Source organism: Sus scrofa, chromosome 1 (assembly GCF_054392235.1).
Source record: "Sus scrofa isolate SSC_HxYL_T2T_F1_AM1 chromosome 1, Sscrofa_HxYL_maternal_Yorkshire_Landrace_v2.0, whole genome shotgun sequence".
In the NCBI taxonomy this organism is placed as follows: Eukaryota; Metazoa; Chordata; class Mammalia; order Artiodactyla; family Suidae; genus Sus; species Sus scrofa.
In genome coordinates, this window is record NC_139383.1 from 128675492 (window position 1) to 128699445 (window position 23954).

Consider the following 23954-nt stretch of genomic DNA (forward strand, 5'->3'; position numbering starts at 1 on the left):
TGTTGAAAATTGCCTGTTTAACTGGAAATGTAGCACATTGAAAAGGTTAGACATGAGATCACTGAATAGAAGAGACATGAAGATGATTTCCACGCATTTCAGGGAGTTCTGTTTAATGGGGGAGTTTTTCCAGCTGCGAGGGACTGTGCCTAGTGATTCCACAGGAGGGATCCATACTGGAGGATGTAGATGGCCCTTTAAAAGTCCTTCTCTGCCCTCAGGTAACCTGAGCTCTAACTGCCATGTGTTAGTGAGAACTGGGCCTCTTTGTCATTTGACTTCAGAGGAAATTGAGTAATCATCTTAAAACCTGGTCTGTGTTGCTGCCTATGTTCATGCAGCAAAACATACTAAGAATTAGGCAACCAGGTATCCCAACCATGTGACATGCCACATAAAAAAATGACTAGAAGTCAGACAGAGAAACATACCATGTGGTTTCACTTATATGTGAAATCTGAAAAACAAATAGGAACAGACAAGTAGATAAGAGAGAAGAAACTAATGGTTGTCAGAGAGGAGGAGGGATGGGGGGTTGAGTGAAATAGGTGAAGTAGATTAAGAGGTACAAACTTCCAGTTATAAAATAAAGAATGTAATGTAAAATATAGGAAAAATAGTCAATAATATTTTAATAACTGTATTGTGATAGATGGTAACTAGACTTATCCTGGTTATCATTTCATATTGTTATAAAAATAGCAAATCACTATTTTGTACTAGCAAAGCTAATATAATATTTTATATCAATGTAATTCAGTTTTTAAAAGCCTATATTATGGATGGGATGTCTGCAAGATCTGAGCACACTTCTCTTAGTTCTGCATGTGGTTAAGATATCGAACCTGGCACATAACATCTGTATTTGATAACGACAACTTACATCTAGGATTGGCCTCCACTAACAAGGCTCCCCTCTGCATGCTAGCTGGAGCAGAGTCCAAAATGACGATTCCTTTCTCTGATTCCCTGTGACTAACCAGCATTCCAACAAGAAACTTTAGTAAAAGTTAACAGAAAGAAAAAGAACAATGAACCAAGGGGCATAAAAACAATCCAGCTAACAGAGCACGTAGTTCTGGTATCACATGCTCTCCCCTACCCAGCTTACATATTGCATGTGCTGGCTTCCCTCCAGCCCCTAGTGGGCTGGCCCTGTCTAACCCAGTCCCTGCTCTCAAAGCTCCCAGCCTTCACATTAGCATCAGTTCATTCTTCCCTAGGAAAATTACCCAGGACACTGACTAAGACCTTTCAAACCCAGGGCTATTTGTCACACTCTGTTTCTAGTCAAGAGATGTATCATTTCATGCCTTTGCAGGGCAGTGGTGAGTGACACCCTGTGAGCCTGGTCATAGCCCAGCCCAGCCAATCTAGTTTTCCTGTTCCACCTGCACAACTTTTCTGGGAGGCTTCACTTGGACAGTTGACCTCCTGTCATGGCATCACTGTAACTCTCACAGACCTAAGATGGGAATCTCACCCAAATACATTAACAGGAAGGTCATTTTCTCATATCCTCACAAATACTTTATAATTAGAAAAATCAGAACAACTCAAAAAGAATTTTAAGAGCCTGTCCCTGAGAATTGAGTTGCCATTGTGTTTATATATGTGTTTATGTCCACCTCATGCCAGTTCCATGGACACTAATTGAGATACAGATTTAGTTTAGGAGAAACAAGTCATGGTTGTTTTCACAGTTAGCATTTGTCTGTTTTGATGGGGACTCATTGATGGAATTTATTTATGGATCTAAGGTTTGTCATTTTCTCCATTTGTTTTTTGTGCTTGCTGACTTATGATTTTCAGGATGACAAGGTAATTATAATTTTTTAAAGTTTTTAGTAAATACTTCTATTTAATCCTAATTTTCAGTTTGTAAGTATCCCTCAATATATGCAATTGATGTCTGGCCACCAAGCTGATTTTTATATTTGCAGATTAATTTCCATCTGACCCCTTCCTGTCTGAGAAGTCAGTGGGAAAATAATGGAAGTCATAGGCTCTGGTCTGGGTCATACAGAGGCCTCTGTGACTTTCATTCTTTGTCAGCTCTGTGGCTCACAGTGGTGGTGGTGGTGGTGGGCCATCCACAGGCCGGGGACGGAAGCCCTTCACTGGGAGCACACTCAGAAGCACAGGCTCTCCCATGCTCGCCTTTCTACCAGCTGTGGGTTTGCTGGCCAAGGGTGAGGAGGAACCTGGGAAGCTGAACACACCCTTCCTGGGAAGGGTGGGATTTTCCTGCATGGCACAACCTTTTCAGAACTTCTGGTCACTGTGTTGGTGGGGACACTTTGAGCAGTGAGTCAGGCTTCCCAGTGCTGACAGTCAAGCCTGACCCCATGCCAACCACTACTTAGCCAAGGGAGGCTGGATAAGGGAAGAACTGGCTACTTTCTACCATCTTTCCTTTGGATTAGTTCATTAGATCAGGTTACCCAAAAGTTCAAAACCACATCATGTAGATCTTCAGATGTCAGAAGTTTTTTGTTTGTTCGTTTGTTTGTTTTTTTACAGCCACACCTGCAGCACGTGAAAGTTCCTGGGCTAGGGGTCAAATAAGAGCTGCAGCTGCTGGCTACACCACAGCCACAGCAATGTGGTATTTGAGCTGATCTGTGGCCTACACCACTGTTTGTGGCAACGTCGGATCCTTAACCCACTGAGCAAGGCCAGGGATCAAACCAGCATCCTCACAGACACTATATCGAGTTCCTAATATGCTGAGCCACAATGGAAATTCCCAGATGTCAGAGGATTAATATAGTATTGTTTAATATAGAAACTGATTCTTTGAGTTATCACTTAAAAATCTAAGTATGGCCCTTTAGAGAAGAGAGGATTTTCTGCCTTTAAATAAAAGAGAAAAAAGAAATTTTCTATGAAATCTGTACTAAAATATTTATAAAACATAGCTAAAATATTTATAAAGATGCTATATGTGGCTTTTATGAGATTTTTAAAATTCAGTAAAATATAAGCTCTTGTTAATATAGCTTTTATTAGAGTATATTTGACCTTCTTTAAGTGTGCGTTTATAAGCTCACAAAAGGATAGCATTAGAATAAAAGTGGGATTTAAAAAAAAATTTTTTTTATAAACACTGGAATTCAAAAGCAAGTATCTGTAGGCTTCTAGCTGGCATTAAAGTTATCTTGGTCTCTAAGATTATGGCTTGAAGTGTGTTCTATTACCTCCACTCACTGTGAGAACTGGCTTTAGAGCAAATATTGACTAAAGGATCAAACTTATACTATTTAGACCAATGAAAAGACTCGGGTTCTGAAGTGTATTACTCTCTAGAGGCTATAGAGCGATTGTTCTTATTGTATCTATTCTTGCCCCAGTTCAAGAGAGATAGAGTGGCCAAGTAGAAGCAAGATTTTGAAATTACATTGGTTGTCAGATAGATTAGACCAAAATGGAAAAAATAAAAAAATAAAAATGGTAGCAGAAAAATACTTTCTATGCAAAATTGTTAATCATTCTGATCTGCCAGGTGTTTATTTCAAAAGCTTATGTTCCACATTATACTGTAACAGAGGAAAAAGAATTGAGCAACAGCACATGGTAGATATTTCCAAGGAGCTAAATCCTTCCCATTTATGTATAACTAAAGATGTAAGGAAAGAAACTTTTAATTTTGCTAAAACATGATCTGAACACCACTTATTTTAGACTGAGTTTTTAATGGAAAAATGAGCTTTATGTCAAACTTTTCATATTTACTAGAGCATTTGTTTTGTTATAACTGGTCTGGAAGTAGAAGAAAGAACAGCTTATACAATCCATTGAATACGTGCTTGGTGTTCTTGTTCTTGTTATTGTTATAATGCTGTTTATATTTTTATATTTAAATATATATGTATACAGCATTAGAATAATAACTAGGCAAGGACACTGAAAATATATGTATATATATATATTTCACATAGTGTAAAACACACATGGCCTGTCAATGATTTTTATTTACTCTAGAATCACACTGCCTTTGTAGTGTAGAGTGTTTGAGATTCTCGCAAAAGGCACTAAAGGTGCCCCTTTTCTTAAGTGCCTGTGTCTAAGGGCAGACCCTTGGTGGGACACATAGAAACCCCTGTTTTGGAGAAAAGTAAAATGTTACATTTGGTCCAAAGCTTCTTAGTTACCTCTTAATGTGAAAATGTGTCTTTTCCTCCTTCAGAATACAATGACAGATTCCACAATACTTTTAGAAGACGTACAAAAAATGAAAGATAAAGGCGAAATAGCACAAGCATATATAGGTTTGAAAGAAACAAACAGGTAGGTATCTTTCTTTTATTCATTTTGGTTTAATCCCAGGGATCATTCATCTTCAAGCCAGCTGCTTGTAGACTAAGTCCAAGTGTTTATATGCATTGCTTTATTAGACATCCGCTAATCAAAGGGAATCCAAAGTTTCCAATATATTCCCAATTAAAATTGCATTTGTAATGTAAGGTAACATTATTGATGAGAGTTGGAAAGGAAAATGTTCTTTACATCTGTATTTCTGTATATTTAGGGTCTTAGCCTTGAGATACTGCCTAGAGTAGAAAACCGGTTGCTCACTGTTGGACTGTATTAAGTCATCACTCTCATTTGTTATTCAGGATGGTTATTTGTGAAGGTTTGTAGGGGCAGCTGCAGCTTTCAGTAATGAACATTTAGTGTGAAGAGAAGTGATAAAGTAGCTGGCCATCATTGTTGGCCATGTAATTCTAGAAGGGTACCATGACTTCTAGAATGGGACCCAGATTTTTTTTTTTTTTTTGGCCATGGTGTGCAATGGCTTGGTGTGGAATCTCAGTTCCCGTACTGGAAATTGAACCAGGGGCCACAGGGGTAAAAGCGCTGAGTCCTTACCAATATCCCAGGGACTATTTGAGACTGCATTTTTGTTACATTTCCTAAGTTGTTCTGAGAAAATCTTAACTCTGGTTTCATCTCATTTACTCTAAACATGAATGAATTTGTAGATGGCACTTAGTTCAGTTTTAAGAGCCTTGGGTAGACTGACTGAAGGATTTGTGCAGTCACTGAATGACTGAACTTTCCCCAAAGTTTTCCCTATAGCTAAGATCATCACAGCACAAAGGCTCACTTCTGGAATTCCTTAGCCTTCCTATCATTCCTGCTTCCCAACAGAGCCTTCATGGTATAGAACTGTGAACTTAAAAGACTACATGCTTAAAAAAACATGGCCAGTGATGACAGCAGAGGTTATCAGTGCACATCCAGGCCTCCTGATATATGATATCAGGATTGGTAAACAGAAACTAAAGAATAATTGCCATGCAAAATGGGAGGTACTTATTACTTTCTTTTATGCGCAAGAGTGGAGAATACTTATAAAAGTATTTGCTTAAACTTAAAATTTAACTTATGAATGGAAATTATAAGCATATCTTATATCTAAGAATGTGTTAATTTAGAAAGAGCTGTATTACATTGTCCATCCATTCACTCAGCTATTCAATCACCAGATAGGTATTGCACGCTTGTTTCATCCCAGGCTCCATGCACACACTGGAAGTGTACCAGCGAGCAAGGTGAATGCAGTCCTTCCTTTCACAGAGTTTATAAAAGGCTGTTGTGGACACAGCCAAGAGAATTTGGAATTCCTTCCAATAACAATGAAAGCTATTGAAAGATTTTAAGTAGGAAAATGATATGATGAGATTGGAATTTTATATTAGAGAATAGATTGTAATGAAACAAGATGGAAAGCATAAAGACCAGTTAAGAGGTTATTACCATAATTGGATGACTGATTATAGTGACTTTGACTTAGTTGGTGACCGTTGGTATTGAGAGAACTGGGACAGTTTGAAAGATACATAAGATGAAGTGAGTAGCCTTGCAGTTAATGTGCTGTTTGGTTGAGGGATGGTGAGTTATGAAGGGTGACTTTGCAGTGTCTGCTATGGATATTTGATTGGATATAGTGATGTGGGAAAGTGCAGGGAATGATCAAGTAGAATTATAGGCATTTAATTTGAGGAGTTAGGAAGATATCCAAGGAGAGAGAGTCATTAGGCAGTTGAAAATATAGATCTGTAACAGGAGAGATGTGTGGACTGAAATATAAATACTGAAATCATCAGCATATGATAATATACTTGAGACCATACAAATAGCTGCACCCTCCAGGGAGAGATGGTGATGGAAAATAGAAGCATATTCTCTGAAATTTGTTTAATGTAAACATCATATCAACAACAAAAATGTAGTAGGAGTAAGAACTTGACCTCTGGAGTTAGATAGCCCAGGCCTCCACTACTTACCAACCATGTCATCTCCATTTGTGTCTTACTTCTAAGCTTCAGTGCCGTCTTCTGCAATGTGGCAAATGATATTTATTAGGTTACTAAGAGAATTAAATGAGGTAATGCATAGGAAGGATGTAGAATAATGTCTGACACTTGGCAAATGCTCAAAAATACTATTTTTATACCCTAGGTAGTAAAAACCTGTAATCACCATTGTCACACCTCTAATATAAAAGCAATTTCCCCCAGCTATTAAAATTAATTTTTGATGTAAAAAATTTTTTTAAATTGCTTCTTAAAAAATGAGAACTTAGGACATATTCTTTTTTTTTTTTTTGTCTTTTTAGGGCCACACCCGTGGCATAATGGAGGTTCCCAGGCTAGGAGTCTAATTGGAGCTGTTGCTGCCGGCCTACACCACAGCCACAGCAATGCCAGATCTGAGCCGCGTCTGTGACCTACACCACAGCTCATGGCAGCCCCTGATGTTTAACCCTCTGAGCGATGCCAGGGATTGAACCCACGTCCCCATGGAGACTAGTCAGATTCGTTTCCACTGAGCCACGATGGGAACACCTCTTTTAAAATTTTTTTAAACAATTTTAAAAATAAAAAAATCAGATTTTATTAAGCCAAAACAAATTCCTACTCAAAAGATCTAAAACTTCATTTTTGAAATGAATTATTAGATTGCCACATGACTGTTGCAGTGGGTCTTCATTCTATATGTGTGTGGCTATTGGGGTTAGTCTCTGTAACATAATATGTGACCCAGACAATCACTCTGCTAGCTGAACAAAATGTTAAAAACAGAAACCTCTTTCTTACGTTTTTGGTCACTTATTATTTTGGAGGAAAAGTAGATCTAGATCCTTGATTATTTTGTTTTAATTTCTACCCGTTTATATGTGGTGTTACATGTTACCCATTTAAAGAAAAATTAACCAAAAATAATTTTGTGGTAATGTCTTAAAGTCATCTGTGATTAATAAAAAGTCTTACTGCCTTAGTAAAATATTGAAATACCATGTGCTACTCTTGACCATCATCATCTCATTACCATCCTGTATCCCTTTGTGTTTTGCATTGTTGTTCCTTTTGCATGGAAGATCACCTGCTATGGATTGCCATGAATTGAATGAGGATGGAGAGCTGTGGCTGGTTTATGAAGGGTTAAAACAAGCCAACAGGTTATATTTGTCTCAAAATGAATGGAATGTTATTAATTCGTTGTTTTTCTTACTAACAGTGGCCTCCTAACTTTAACTTCTATATTTCTTTTATTAATTATCTTCCTGGGTAAATTTCAATAAAACTTAGAACATCATGCCAAACACCTTCTTTAAAATCTTCTCCACTAAGGGATGCTGTTAAAGCTGAAATGGGTTGATGATGAATAGAGGACTTAATGCCCATAACTGGGATGCTGTCTAGAGTTCCCTTCAGGCACTAAAATTTGTGAATATTTCATGAGTGGTGGAGGAAAACCCAAACCTTTTAACTAAAGCCCAGACTACAGTGGGAGAGATTAGTACCTATTATTTAGCAGTTTCTTGTTGGAATAATGATCAATCTAAAGGATATATGTGCCTGGGCAGTGTGGCTACATTTTAATTCATTATAATCATGCTGCCTAACAGCACTGTTAAGTACATGATTTGGCATTCTCTGTGGTTATTGTGAAATTCAAATTTGTGAAACCAAGAGGGTTTCCTGCATTGCTGCAGTTCAAAGTAATTACCCAAACTCAACATGTTAAATATGTTCAGGGGAAAGCAAAAAAAAAAAATTGAAATGGCAACTCCTTTTTAACAGATACTCATCTGCTATAGTGATATTTGCTTCTTAAAAATCTCATAAAAATACCATTTTAGTGATTACATTTTTAAAATATTTAATACCTAAAGGGGCTTCCTACTTATTATGCTTTGTTCTAATTACAACCATTGTCATTAACTTAGTGCTGTTATCAGTTCAAATCCTTTTGAAATTTTATAATCACTAAAAATACTTCAGTCTGCTATTAACTGTATGCTTACAATGGCATCATTTTTTTCCTCAGAGTTCCCCAGTGGTGCAGGGGGTTGAGGGGCCCATCTTGCCACTGCAGTGACTTGGGTCACTACTATGGCTCGGATTCAGTCCCTGGCCTGAGGGAGCTTCCACATGCTACAGGCATGGCCAAAAAAAAAAGTATATATATATATATATATATATGTGTGTGTGTATATATATATATGTATGTATGTATGTATGTATGTATTTTTGGCCCAGCACTTGGTAACTAAGGGGACTAGAATAAAAGAATATCTTTCATTCTGCATGTTAGTTAATTCCTATCCATAACTTGGCCTGGTCTTTGGAAAAGGGGGTGAATGTAGAAGTGGAGGTGCCTGGTAAAGGGAGGATGTCAGTTAGTTCTGGTATTCTGCTGCCGGTATCCTAGTATACTCATGGCACAGCTGACATGTATGTTGACTCAGAGAAGCAGTAGCCACTTTGTTGGTCCTACTGATATTGATGTTCTAAAACCATGTCTGTTACTGATAAGGAAGTTTATGGGGAAAGAGAAGATACCAAATTTAAAATATATATGCAAAATTTCACAACTATCTGTCTGGATGAGTAAATCTGTATTTCAGAGTAGCACTCCAGCCTTTCTGACCTTCAGAGATAAAGTAGGAAGTAAAAATGGGACTCTGGTCACACCCTCTGCCTGGAATTAGTAAAGCTGAAAATCTTCAAGGCATATCTAATAAGTCTGGGCAATTGTAATCTTGCCCTCCTGAGTGCAGTTATTTTGTGGGAAAGGTACTATCTTTGCTACTTAAATGCTGGTTTGTAAATGTGGTATGCCAAGTTAAAGCTATGTCTTTTAATTGATTGTTTTACTTACATTTCCTATGAACCTTTCAAACTAAAACTCTCCTGTTTTCTCAGGCTTTTAAGAACTGTACATTCATAGCAGGGCCCACAATTTGGAAGGACACAAATGTGAGAGCATTCATTTCCATTTCCAGCTCTTGTTTGAGTTTCTAGACTTTAATCAGTCAGAAGCTACACAGCCACTCCTCCCCACTTTTCCTGCCTTTGCAAGTGAGCATGAAGCCTCTCACCGACCAGGCAGGGACTTGCTTGTCACCTCCCTTTCCTACCCCTGTGGCTTCACTGCAGGCTCCTGGAATCCCAGTTACAGTCGCAGAAGAGGAGCCACGAGAATGAGGCCGAAGCCCTCCGAGGGGAGATCCAGAGCCTGAAGGAGGAGAACAACCGGCAGCAGCAACTGCTGGCCCAGAACCTGCAGCTGCCCCCTGAGGCCCGCATCGAGGCCAGCCTGCAGCATGAGATCACCCGGCTCACCAACGAGAACCTGGTAAGGGAAGTGCCTGGGCTACGGTCCTCAGCAGGCGCCAGCCCATCCCTTTCTTTCTGTTTGAACAAAACATCTTTTGGCTGGGAAATACTCATTGCCCTGCCCTTGTAACCCTCCTCATCTAGCAGGGACAGAGGGAAATCTGATTCTGTGGTAGGAGTGAAAAAGGCAGGTCCTCAGGATGTTTCTCACTGAAGGGTCTAGCCCATCTAAACATCACAGCTCTCACTTGGAGGATCTGGAAGATGTCACCTGACTGTGTGCTAGGCTTTTGGTACTTCTGAGAACTCAGCTGACCCACTTCCTCCCCTTCAGCTGCAGATCCTCTGCCATTCGAGGAGGTCGTGTGGTTATCACAACAGAGACTGGGGACATGGTTTGTTGACCGCTGGTTTCCAAGCATCACCAAGACCACCCCACCCTCCATCTCTAGCAGACTGCGGGGTTAGAGTTATTTTCAGGGAAGGCGGTTGGCAGAACCATCATCATGGGGCTGTAGATTGACCTTGGGTGGAGCTCCCAGGTCAGGGAGGAGAGATGTCAGGATTCAAGTTTATATATTCTTGATTCTTCTGAACCGAACTTTGGTAGTGAATGAGGAGATTTTTGTCTTGCCAGATTCTGAATGCTGGCACAGAGTCAACACAGCGTCCAGGTTTTCTCTTTCTTTGCTACTCTTTTTAACCTTTCTTTTGCAGAAAATATTTTCTAAAATTTTTCTTTCTTAGTCACAAAATAACTTTTATTACAGATTTATACATTTCTACTTAAGTTTAATAAACATTTATTAAATTAAACATCATTGAAAAGTTATTCACATTCCTATATAAGGTCTATGCTGTGATGTCAGACTAGTTTTTTTTTGGTTTTTTTTGTCTTTTTTTTGTTGTTGTTGTTGTTGTTGTTGCTATTTCTTGGGCCGCTCCCGCGGCATATGGAGGTTCCCAGGCTAGGGGTTGAATCGGAGCTGTAGCCACCGGCCTACGCCAGAGCCACAGCAACGCGGGATCCGAGCCGCGTCTGCAACCTACACCACAGCTCACGGCAACGCCGGATCCTTAACCCACTGAGCAAGGGCAGGGACCCAACCCGCAACCTCATGGTTCCTAGTCGGATTCGTTAACCACTGCGCCACGACGGGAACTCCTCAGACTAGTTTTGATAGAAGCTCTTTAGGACTAGTGGTCATTTGTTTTTGCTTTTGTTTTTTAATTCAGGGTTTTAATGACATGTAATGAAATAGTTTGAATTTTCTCTGAAGATTTACCAATCTGAATTATTCCTCCATTATTCTATTCGTGATCATTTACATTACAAATAGTTTTCTGGGTTATCTCTTCAACCATCTTTTATATTAATTGAAGCAAAACCTAAAAGTATTCTTTTCCCAGTCTGTTTGTCCTTCTGAGGACACTGCATTATGGGAGAAGTGGCTAAGGGCAGGGTTTGGACTCTTTTCAAAGTGACTGAAATATCACTTATTTATGGGAGAAAATCTCCTGAATCATGGAATATTTTTGAGATGTTTTATACTCTCAGGTATATTGTTGCTTTAATGACTAAGAATTGATAAATATACTGAGTAATATAATAATGATTGATTAGCATATAAATTCTGTGCTTAATTTTAAATGATTGTCTTAAAAAACAAAGTGAAACCTTGGGATAAAGATGCTTCTGGGTGGCAGATGCCCAGAGTTTTTTCCACTAAGTTGGTTAAGCATTTCCCTTGCACCCTTGCACAGTATTAATTTTCTTCTCAATTTTTTTTTTTTTATGACTAGTACAAAAATAAACAGAGCCCCTGCATACTAAGCTGGTGAAATCTAGTTTGAATTTTGGGAAATCCCTTTATGGCTCAGCTGCTTCTCCTGCCTCAGTGACCGCTAGTTCAGGCGAATGGATTCAAACTTCAGGGAGTGATGTACTTTTCAAATAGTTTCTCAGTCTTAATTGTGCATTTCTTGAGGAAACACTTGGATAGAATATTAAAGCAGCAGTGGGCCTAGGCTTAGAGGTCTTGGAAACTCTACCCTGCAAATCCCACCCCCAATCCCCTCCTCCCTCAACACCAACAGAAGAGGTTGTTCTCTCTTTTCCAGTGAACATGCTTCCCAGGCCGCCCCCAAGCTGCCTCTCAGGGAAGGAGGGCATGTAGCTAGTTCCTCATTAGTCTTTTCAGCTTTGCCATTATTTTCACTTTCATTTTATTTGCCTTCCCTACTCCTGCCACTGCTACTGGCAGCAAAAAAAAGTGCAGCAGCTTGTGAGCAGGTCTGAGGAATGAAATAGCCTACTGTGGGGATTATGGACCACTGCTCTGTTTACCTGCCAACACAGCCTTTTTCCTCTGAGCATGTGAGAATTGATGGTATATATAATCAGAATTATCTGTACTAGAAAAATCAGAGGGCAGTGGCAGATGGCAGATCAGAGCCTCTTGAATATATACTTTTATTTTTGTGTTTTAAAATATTTAAAAATTGGTTTTGCTGAGAGCTAGCCTTCCCCTCAAAGACAGAGGAAAAACAAATGTCCATTGTACCTGTTTTTTCAGTATTTTGAGGAATTATATGCAGATGACCCTGAGAAGTATCAGTCATATCGGATTTCACTTTACAAACGGATGATTGTATGTAAACTGAGTGCTTCTCTGTTGTCTTCCTTGCTACTTCTAGCCCTTTATAACGGGAGAGCACACTGCTGCCTGTCCCACCCCAGGACGTCTTCAGAAACTTTTACAAAACTTCTTTCTCCCCACAGCTGTCTTAGCCACTGGTGTCACCTCTATCAGTGTCCTGTGTCCATTGTCACCTTTGGTTTGTTATTAACATTAGGCTTACAGTGTGATGGAAGCAAAGTGTGATTTGAAAGTTAAAGTATGGGTCACTTTGCTATACAGCAGAAATTGACAGAACATTGTAAATCAACTATAATAGAAAAAAAATTAAAATCTTACCAAAAAAAAAAGATAAAGCAAAATCCAAGAAGTGCACTGAACACTTTGAAATGTTAGCAACTATTCCTTTTGGATTATTGATCTAGTATCTAAATCAGCTCTACCTAAACTGGAGAATGAATGAATATTTGTATTTAAAAGCTTTTTTTTTCCCTCTATAACCTGAATAATAATCACAGACAGCACTGATTCATTTCCCTTCTAAGTTCTAGGTCTGCTTTTGTCTGTTTCTTTTTAGGGCCACACCTGCAGCACATGGAAGTTCCCACGCTAGGAGTCGAATCGGAGCTGCAGCTTCTGGCCTACCCCACAGCCACAGCAATGCCAGATCCTTAACCCACTGAGCGAGGCCAGGGATCAAACCCACATCCTCATAGATGCTAGCCAGTTTTGTTACCACTGAGCCACAGCAGGAACTCCCTCAGTCTTTAATTAGGCCTGTCATTTGGAAGACTTCTCAATTAGAGAGACAGTTACAACAGTTTCTACTTTTTTTTTCTTTTTAGGGCCGCACCCACAGCATACAGAAGTTCCCAGGCTAGGGATAGAATTGGAGCTGCAGCTCCTGGCCTACACCACAGCCACAGCAACATGGGATCTGGGCGGTGTCTGTGACCTATACCACAGCTTGCAGCAATGCCAGATGCTTAACCACCCTGAACATGGCCAGGGATTGAACCTGTATTCTCATCGATACTAGATGGGTTCTTAACCCACTAAGCCACAGTGGGAATTCTGATCACACACTTTCTTATCTCCTACCTTGAGTGTACTGCTTTTGTTTTATCTTTGTGCATAAAGCACTTGAAATTATCCCCTTTTTTCTCCATAAGCAAAATTATATCACCTGTGAGATTTTATCCAACCTGCCACTTAGTCTGCAGTGAACTCTATCTTGTGGTTATTTTCTAACTTACCTTTTAATTCCTCAAATTTCCTAACTTTCCTAAAGTCACAGGACTACTTTTAGCCTCTCCCAAGAGTGAATCTCATATAGACAGTGCTTAACACGCATAAGTGTCATTCAGAAGCCCCAAAGTTCAACTTCCCAGAAAACTACATGCATTCATCAAAACTTACTTTGCCTATTCCCCCTTTAAAAGGAAAAACTTTCCACTGAAATAGCAGTACATTTTACAAGTATTTAACTGTTTTGCCTCCCTGGGGTCTACTGGAAAATACTCCCCAGTGAGCCTTCTATCCATCACACTGTAAAGGAGTTTACTGCATTGTATATTTTAATATTTGGCTTTTACTGTAGCTGTGTTTTGTATTGCCTGCCAGTTTTAGCCTGGTGGGGCTCCACCAATGAACTTTTGAGAGCTTTTATGTAAAACTAACAAGTGCTGTTTCTGTAATTTTGTGTCTCCTCTCCTTCTGTGCCTTTTAGAAGGCTTATTTTTCTCTTTCTGTTATATTTCTCATCTTGATTTTTAGGATTTGATGGAACAACTTGAAAAACAAGATAAGACTGTCCGGAAACTGAAAAAACAACTGAAAGTTTTTGCCAAAAAAATTGGTGAACTAGAAGGTATTTAAACACGTTTTTATGAAAATTGCTGAATATTGGTTTTGTATGCTATCCTGGTAGTTAAAATAGGTTTGCATACTAATATTAGGGATGATAACACAAATGACTTTCAGCAAACCTCACCTTTGGAGTGGAAATTGCCATCGCTGGGTAGGGGAAAATGTTATTTTCATGGAATTAATAATTTACAAAGAGAGAGAATTCATTCAACAAACATCTAATGACTGTCTTCTCTATTCCAGGCACTGTGTTAGGCAGTAGAGATTAAGAGCATGGAATCTGTAGCCAGGCTTCTTGGGTTTAAATCCTGGCTCTTTCACATTTAGTCATCTGATACTGAGCAAGTTGCAAGTTACTGATCCTCTTTAAGCCTCTGTGTCCTCACCTGTTAAAGGGGAATGATAATGGTATCTACCTGACATGCCTTGTAAGGATTATATTAATTAATATGTAGAATGTATTTACTAGTTCCTGATACATTTATAGTTCCTTATACATAGTAAATGCTACATTAAACATTATTTTTATTACTATTATTCTTAGTAGTAGGGATACTAAGATGCTAAGCTAAGACAAAGTGTTTCCTCAAAGAACTTACCATCTAATGGAGAACAAAAAGAAAATTAAATAAGAAAAAATGAATTATGATTATAAAGAAATAAGGTTTTTTTTAAAAATCTCATTATTTATTTATAATGATGTTGGGAAAACACCTTGAGAAGTAATCAAATATCAGTTGTTATTTTAATATCCAAATGATTCTTGTATTGTAGATTAATGTTTGTTCAATAAGTAGGTGCCAGGGATACAGCAGTAAACAGGGCTAAAGCCACATTCTAAGCTTATTCCAACAATGGTCTCATTGTTTAAAAAATTTTGCGACCCTATTTAGAATCACCTTCAGACCTATGCAAGCTATTATCATTTTGACCAAAAAATGATACTGTACAGTCTGACTACTGTTCTGTTCTCTCATTGTCACTCTGAATAATTTCTGTACTCAAAGGGTGAAGATTCCCCATCACTGAGAATGTTCAAAAGAATCTACCATGATTAATTGTGTGGCTTTCATTCCCCATGCCTGGCCTGTTAGAACTGTTCCTTCTGTTTTATCATCCTGCTTCTCCTCTTCAAATCTTGCTTATCCTTTGAGCCCAGAGTTATATGTCACATGCTCAAAAGCAGCCTTTTTCTGATCATGCAGACAGACCCTACGGCTCTACCCTCTGTCTACCACAAATTGTCTCCCATCTTTTATGGTTTTCCCTGTTATATTTTTAGCAGTTTTTCTGTTTGAATTACTGGCTTCTTCAGTGGACTATGAAATTCCTGAGCATGGGGACCACTTATTTCACCTTTTTTTCACAGCACCTAGTATAGTGTCTGCTCTGACCTATCATAATCATTCCATTCATGTTTGTTGAATGTGTGGTAAGTTTCTAAAGTATTCATAATAACAATATGAATGTTTACTTTGAAGAGGTTAATATTCCCTTGGACATACAAATATTGAAATATTTGTTTAGAAATCAGACAGATTACTTTGCAGTCATTTTATTATATAATCATTTAGCATTATGTGATTCATATGTTAAAATTTTGAACCTCTGAATCACACATAGGCTGTAATATCTATTGGCAGAACTTAAAAACCTTTATTCAGAGAACTTTCTGCATTTCACTCTGAATTAATTATATCATGAGATGATAATTAGCAGAGTATTTGCTTGAAAGAAACTGATTTTAAGGGTATTAACTTGTGAGATTATTTGTTAAACTCCTAATGGTTTCTTTGCCATATATTGGTAACTTCTGATAGAAAAACAATTTATTATTTTACATTTTTATTCAGATTTCCTTGATATGTGTATTTTTACTTAAGTATATAGCTTAGACTATTTTATGATGTTAGCAGTTTTAAGCCATTATCAGTCAGAAATCAATCTCATGAGTTAAACTATCCTGACAGATGGATCCTTAAATCTATAAATACATTTGAGAAGGCAATTCATAGATTAAACAAAAAAGATATGATTGTATTCTTAAGACAAGTTGAATTAAATGCTACATGTCTAAAGAAGAAAATGAAATAGATTTCTGTGACTTGAGCATTTGCTGAGTACAGTGTACCTCCCTCCCCAGGGTAGAGGATAAAGGTAACGAGCTCTTCCGACACCTTTCTCCTGTCCCCCATCCCCTCAGTGTATGGAAAGCAGTGATAACCTTGTACAGCAAAGCACCTTCTAATATCTAGAAGTTTTCTTATATTTTTCTAAATATATTTTAATATACTTAAATTCTTCCGATTTCAAATAGGAAGACTCTTGCCTCCTCCTATGGGCTACACTTAATTATGGAGGCATTTTTAGAAGCCAATGAAGCCTTTTTTCATGCCAACATATATAATTTTTAGCATAAATTATATAGCTAACTAAAGAGTGTTTAAAAATTTGATTTGCTTTGTGCTATATTTTGATCTAGGAGTGGGTGTTCCATCTCAATTTTCATAGAGTCATGGAATATAGACCTAAAAGAATTCTAGAAATCAGCTAATTATTTCATTGGAGGAAAAAAAAAAAAAACTGAGGCCCAGAAACCTAAGTGATTTCAGAGTCTCAGCTACTTAGTGTCCAAACTGGGAATAGAACGCAAGTCTTCTGAGGACCACGGACTTCTCTCCTTTGTGTCATATTTTCCAAAAGACTCTCTCTACTTATAATAATTCATTTGACTGTTTTAGGCTCATCTGAGCTCAAGATCTTTCCTGTACAAAAGCGAGGAAAAAAAAATTCTTTTTTTGTCTTTTTAGGGTTGCACCCGTGACATGTGGAGGTTCCCAGGCTAGGGGTTGAATAGGAGCTGTAGCTGCCAGCCTACACCACAGCCACAGCAATGCAGGATTCAAGCCGTGTCTGCGACCTACACCACAGCTCTCAGCAACACCAGATCCTTAACCCACTGAGCGAGGCCAGGGATCGAACCAGCATACTCATGGATGCTAGTTGGATTCATTAACTGCTGAGCCATGACAGGAACTCTGGAAAATTTTTTTAAAAAAGAAAATCTTCCAGTTTCTTCTTCTAGGACAAAAATGTTCAGGAATGTTTTTCTCTCTATTATAATGAATCTAGAGAATGGAAATAGATATTGGTTCAAATCTTTCTAGAAGGGTGTCTGTATTAGCTGGAACATTAGACTAAATGATCCCCATTTTATTTTAATTAGTATATGATTTGTTAAATAAGTCAAGGTTATATTGAGCTGATATCTATATTTTCTCTCTGAATTTGTGTAAAGATTCTAATCTCTGGGAAGAATTCAAAGACAGAGAAAATTTTTGATACAAGTATGACAAATTTTATCTCTGACATTTTTGTACAGAACTAAAAATATCATTAGTTAGAGATTTTGCAAAAGGAAAGTGAAGCTTTCTTTTAAAGCATAATATCTCTCAGGAGTTCCCCTGTGGTGCAGAGTGTTAAGGATCCAGTGCCGTCACTGCGGCAGCCTGAGTCACCGCTCTGGCGTCGGTTCAATTCCTGGCCTGGGAACTTCCACATGCCATGAGCACAGCCCCCCTCCAAAAAACAAAAAACAAAACAAAACAAAACAAAAACAAAAAACCCCACATAATATCATGTTGCTGTGGCTGTGTAGGCTAGCAGCTACAGCTCCAATTCAACCTGGAACTTCCATATGCCATGGATGTAGCCCTAAAAAGACACAAAAACAAAAAACAAAAAAAAAACCCACATAATATCTCTTAGTTAAAATATTCACCATATTTAGTAAATTCTGAAGTGTACAATTTTTTCACATTTTAACATCTCTGAAAGTACAATGTGTCTTACAGCAGTTGATGAATTGTAGTTAATTGGCAATATTTTTCCTTCTTTACTGTTATATAAAATAATACTATATTGCATAATCAGTGGCATCTTAGATATGGTAAAAGCAGTAGGTTTAAAAGGTTCTCTTCAAGTTATACAGAGTCCAAATATGTGCAGTTATTTACAAACTTAATATGTTGGATCTGCTTCCTCATAGTTTTTCTTCGTAGGATTGTTTCTGTGGTTTAAAGCAACTAGTAACGTAGATGGCAGGGATTTTATTATTGTGTGTTTTACATGCAGCACATATACATGAACTGTGAAGGCCACTGTGTGCTTATTCTGAGATCCTCATGGTATTGTGTTTAAACTGACTTCAGAAATAATGTATGGCAAACTAAATAGTTTGAATCTCCTATCTCTTGTAGAGAGGCAGTTAGTCCTGTGGTTCCAGGTTACATCATTACATATGAAACACTAGGTTATGAGAGGTGGCCACAGCCCTGACTTGTCCAGTCACAGTATGATCACTCCTTAGATATCATAATGTTGGTGGACGGTGGTGATTTTCAGCGCGGATAGTCCCGGTATGTGATGCTGCGGCATGAGGTGGACGAGGTGTCACCAGGCTCTCTGCACATAAGCAAGAGCACTGGCAGGTATTGGTGTTCTCTCTGATTACCTCCTCCTGTGGAACTGGCTTCCCAGAACTAACACAGGAAATGGCCCAGAGTGACAGGAGAAGCACTACTGATACCTTGTGGAGTCAGCAAGCTTAAACTTCCTAATGCATCTGATCTGCATTTATTTGTTTGCCAGCAATTGCTGACCTCAAACTTAATCTGTACCTTAATAGGTTTCTTAACTTGCCCCCCCCACCCTGCTTCCTTGTAGGTAAAGAATTAAAAATCTGCTTACTAGCATATATCTCTACAAACATCATCATAACTCCTGTGTTCCCTTTCCTTCTCTTGCATTTCCCATTCAGTTCTCAATTTTGAGATGAAATTGGAGAGTTTTTGTTTTTGTTTTAACACTTAGCATAGTTCTTTAGCTGCTACCATTGACAGTGATGATAGTTTTTTAACATCTGTGAAAGGGTTAACTAGTGGCTGTCCTTTAATGGTTGCAACTTTGTGGAGGACTTTTAGTACTACTAAAAACAAACAAAAAACTGAATAGTATTTAGGGAATCATATTAGAAAGAAGTTGTCTTATCTGTTCATGATTTCTTTGGGAATGAGGAGTGACAAGAGAAAGTTGTCTTTTCCTTATGAAACTTTCGTGAAAAATAATACATTTTACAGTGTGAAGAAACCCTCTTCTGCCAGCTATCTTGATATGGCTTGAATTGATTGCAATGATACATTTAAAGAAAATGTTCTTTTTCTTTAATGGCTAGATTCATAGAGCTAAAGATGAAAGTGAATTTTGTATACTCTGACTGCCTCTTTGTAGAATATTGTTTTTTTCTTCTATGAAGTAAAGTCTAAATATATTTAGACATTTATGATTGCTACTGATTAGTTAACCAAGAAGTTAAACCACTTACTTTGGGGACATTTAGTCTTATTACAAAGTAAACCTTATTACAAAAAAATGATTTTGCAAAACAGAAACAGATTCACAGATCTGGAGAACAGACTTGTGGTTGCCAAAGGGGAAGCGAGTAGGAGGGATCGAGAGTCTGGGGTTAGTATATGCAAGCAATAAGGTCCTATTGTATAGCACAGGGAACTATATCTAGTCTCCGAGGATAGACCATGGTAGAAAATAGTATTTTAAAAGAATAATGTATATATATGTGTGTGACTGAGTCACTTTGCTGTACAGCAGAAAATGGCACAACATCATAAATCAACTGTAATTAATTTAAAAGATGCTTTTAGAGTTTCAGTTGTGGCTCAGCAGTAACGAACCTGACTAGTATCCATGAGGATGTGGGTTCGATCCCTGGCCTTGCTCAGTGGGTTCAGGATCTGGCATTGCTGTGAGCTGCAGTGTAGTTTGCAGATGCAGCTGGGATCTGGTATTGCTATAGCTGTAGCAGCTACAGCTCCAGTTTGACCCCTGGCCTGGGAACTTCCATATACCACAGATGTAGCCCTAAAAAGACAATAAATAAATAAGTGAATAAATGAATGAATAAATAAACTTTTGAATCAAGTAAGTTTCTTTGATGTTGATAGGAGTCAAGCACTAGTGATTGTCAGAGTGACATTACCATATGATTTTGCCGTCTATGCCACTCAGTTTTACCAGAAATCATAGTTAGAGAAGGGACAATTAAGTGGCAAATATGGCAAGTTTCTGTAGTTATAAAGTTCACTTAAAATCATTGAAACATGGAACCGTCTCATCTTTTCTACCTGGAAATCATTTTTCTTCTTTTTGTTTCTCATGAAGTGGGACAAATGGAGAACATATCCCCAGGACAGATTATTGATGAACCCATCCGTCCTGTCAACATTCCCAGGAAAGAAAAGGATTTCCAAGGAATGCTGGAGTACAAGAAGGAAGATGAGCAAAAACTTGTTAAGAACCTGATTCTGGGCAAGTACTTTCTACATGAGATAAAAGGTCTTCCTGGTACATGTTTGGTGGTAGGAAAGACTAGTCACTCATTCATTAAATATTCAACACCAGTTTCTTTAGTCGTTGTTGCGTGCTATGCAGCAGATAGTGCTGCAGCAGCATCCTGACCACATCATGGTTATGGGTCAAACTGCAGGGACACTTGCCTTGGGCCCACCTATAAGGATCTATTTGAGAAGACTAGACCTTCTCAACTAAACCTTCTCGGCTCAGCTGCTCATTAGAATAACTTGGGAAGCTTTCAAAAAGTGTTGGTGTATTTCTGGTCCCCGCTGCAGACTGATTTTATCAGAACCTCTAGAGGAAATAGTCTGGCCATGTACCTGGTGTGTGTGTGTGTGTGTGTGTGTGTGTGTGTGTGTGTGTGTGTGTGTGTGTGTGTGTGTGTGTGTAAACATACGTATACATATGTGTGTGTGTTTTAATCTGTCAAGAGATTTTGACATGTAGCCACAGCTGAACAGCGCTACTCTAGGCCATTTACATTACTGCTATCTCTTTTTCCCTATTTCCCTAAAAAAGTATATGACTAAATATGTCAGGAACAATAGTTCAGTAAAAGGGAAGAAACAAAATAATAATTAAGGAAAAAATACCAACAATGAAAGGAGGGACTTGACAGAGGAAATGAGAATAGAAGAAGCACCAGAAGAGCATAAGACCTTTGAGTTTGGATGTGAGCCCACAGGCTCTTAAGAAGACTTTTTAAGGGAGGTTGGGGGTGCACACAGCCTGTGGGTTGTGAACTGAAAAAGCAACAAGCCTCTCCTTTCAGCCATTAATGGCATTCCTTCCCCCAGGTGCCAGGGTGACAGCAATGTGATCGGCAGTTATGCCTAATTTAATGTTCCTAGGGTTCATGGCATTAAACTTAGTACTATATATAGGTGCAGAGGCGCTTAAGTTTCAGTGTAATCTTCATTTGGCAAAAACGTTAAGGAGCCACTGTTTTTTAAGCATAGAGTTAACAAAGATTCATTGATTCATGGATGGACCTAGAGATTATCATACTAAGTGAAATAAGTCAGAGAAAGAAAAACATATGATATTGCTTATATGTGGAATCTTAAAAAAGATTACAAATGAACTTGTTTATAAAACAGAAATAGACTCACAGGCATAGAAAATAAACTTATGGTTACCAAAGGGGAGAGGGGAAGAGGGTAAATTAGGAGTTTGGGGGTAACATATACATACTACTATATATAAAATAGATATACAACAAGGACCTACTGTATAGCACAGGTGACTATATTCAATATCTTGTAATAACCTAAAATTTAAAAGAATATAAAAGAAAGAAAATATATGTGTATAACAATAACTTTACCGAACTCCCGAAACTAATACAACATTGTAAATCAAATGTATTTCAGTAAAATTTTTGTTTGTTCGTTTTTGTTTTTGTTTTTGTTTTGTCTTTTTAGGGCTGCAAGTGCGGCATGTGGAGATTCCCAGGCTAGGGGTTGAATCAGAGCTGTAGCCACAAGCCTGTGCCACAGCCACAGCAACGTGGGATCCGAGCCTCTTCTGCGACCTACACCACAGCTCACAGCAACACCAGATTCTTAACTCTCTGAGCGAGGCCAGGGATTGAACCTGCGTCCTGATGGATACTTGTCAGATTCATTTCCAGTAAGCCATGATATGAACTCCTCAATTTTTTTAATTCATCAATTTAATAATTGTTTAGTGAGCTCCTACCATATGCTAAGCATTCTCTCACTGGGTAATGCACAAAGTAGATTTTGAATTCTTAGAGTTTATATTCCATTGAGGGGCGGTGAGAAGAAGAAAAGAGATAAATAATGGGGTAAAAGGATAAACAGTGAAAGTGGGTGTTCTAGTTTACATAAAGTTGTTATGAAGGGCATCTTTGATAAGGACAGAGACCAAAGGAAGGAAGCAGGTCCTGCTGATATCTGAGGAAAGAACATTCCAGCCAGAAAACAGCAAGTAAATAGGCCTCAGGGTGGGAGCTTGCTTAGCATATTAAATCAGCTGTAAGACCCATTTAACTAGAGCACAGTCAGCTGGGAAGGGAAGCAGGGCTGGATCACCCAGCCATGGTGAGTTTTTTGGATTTTGTAAATGTGTGAGATAAAAAGCTACTTGGAAGATTTTCAGAACAGGAGTGACATGATCTGACCTTCATTTTTTTTTTTTTTAAATAAACTCACTCAGGTTGTGTGTGGAAATGTACTGCTGGGGAACAAGGGATGAATTAGAGAGACCAGTCTGGAAGTTTTCACCGTGATCCAGGAGAACATGATTGCGGCCTTGAGTAGGGTAGCTCATAGAGAGGTACTTGGATTCTGGATTTGTTTTATAGGCAGAGCCAACAGGATTTGTTGATGGATTAGGTGTGTGATGCTAGAAAAGGAGAGAAAAGTTAAAGATGATGACTTTGAGAAGCTAGAAGACCGAAACCACCATTTCCTGAGATGGGACAGCTCCTGGAAAAGCAGGTTCCATAGGGAATCAAGGCTTGGACTTGGGATGGGCTTTTCACTGCCTGAGCAGAGACTTCAAAGGCAGTCAGTGTATGAGACTAGATTCAAAGGAAAAGTTATGGCAGGAGGTGTGAATTTGGGGGTTTTCATTGTGGAGACAAGTAAGAGTCACATGTCCCTGCCCTCAAGAATTTCTCTATTTAGCTATGAAAATATGCTTTTTAAATACGACCTATTTACCCTGTGATGAACTCTTCCATGAGAACTGTGCTTTTATATCTCAAAAAGTGTTCCTTATGAAGCTTTCCAGTGTTATATAAGGTTATTTTTCTCTTTTCTCTTTTAGAACTGAAGCCACGTGGTGTAGCAGTCAATTTGATTCCAGGGTTACCAGCATATATCCTGTTTATGTGTGTTCGACACGCTGACTACCTGAATGATGATCAGAAAGTAAGGTCATTGCTAACATCAACAATTAACAGCATCAAAAAAGTATTAAAGGTCAGTACATGGTCAACAAAATTCTCCTATTGAATATTAATAATGGCAAAGTCTGCACAGAGGGAGTTTTCCTTCCTTAGACATGAGCTAAGTTGCCAGTTATGACCAATTTCCAGTCTTAACTGGTATCTTCCATTGTAGGAAACATTCATTCCATAATGTGTCTATATGCCTTCTTTCAAAACAGGGCTCGGATTGAACAGAGGTCAAAATTAATTTAATATATTTGCATTTAATTGTATAGCAAATTAAGTCTCTTCATAGAAATAGTTTTCTCTGAGGTCTTAGAACTAAATTTAAAATACTTAGTGATATTCATATATTCAGGGAATATGATGCTGCAGTTAAAATAGGTATTAAATAAGTTTAGTAATAGCTCATTCGTATAAAAACATGTCTGAAAAAACATTAAAAATTCTCTTCGGACTTTTCTT

General features: G+C 38.2%; 1 protein-coding gene across 5 annotated transcripts in view; it reads left to right on the forward strand.

Annotated features, from left to right (window-relative positions):
• The window catches only part of MYO5A (myosin VA), a 232704-nt gene that overhangs the window by 186461 nt on the left and 22289 nt on the right, over positions 1–23954 (forward strand). For 2 of the 5 annotated variants that reach the window (XR_014811231.1, XM_021095261.2), the window contains exons 29-33: positions 4190–4290; positions 9453–9651; positions 14048–14141; positions 20378–20524; positions 23366–23520. Coding sequence is in view for 4 of the 5 variants with exons in the window: in XM_021095261.2 (XP_020950920.1) it covers positions 4190–4290; positions 9453–9651; positions 14048–14141; positions 20378–20524; positions 23366–23520 (696 nt within the window). In the remaining variant the exon portion in view is untranslated. Of the gene's footprint in view, positions 1–4189; positions 4291–7387; positions 7469–9452; positions 9652–12208; positions 12284–14047; positions 14142–20377; positions 20525–23365; positions 23521–23954 lie in introns of all 5 variants that reach the window. The other 3 variants (XM_013992979.3, XM_013992982.3, XM_021095257.2) reach the window with 3 other exon arrangements.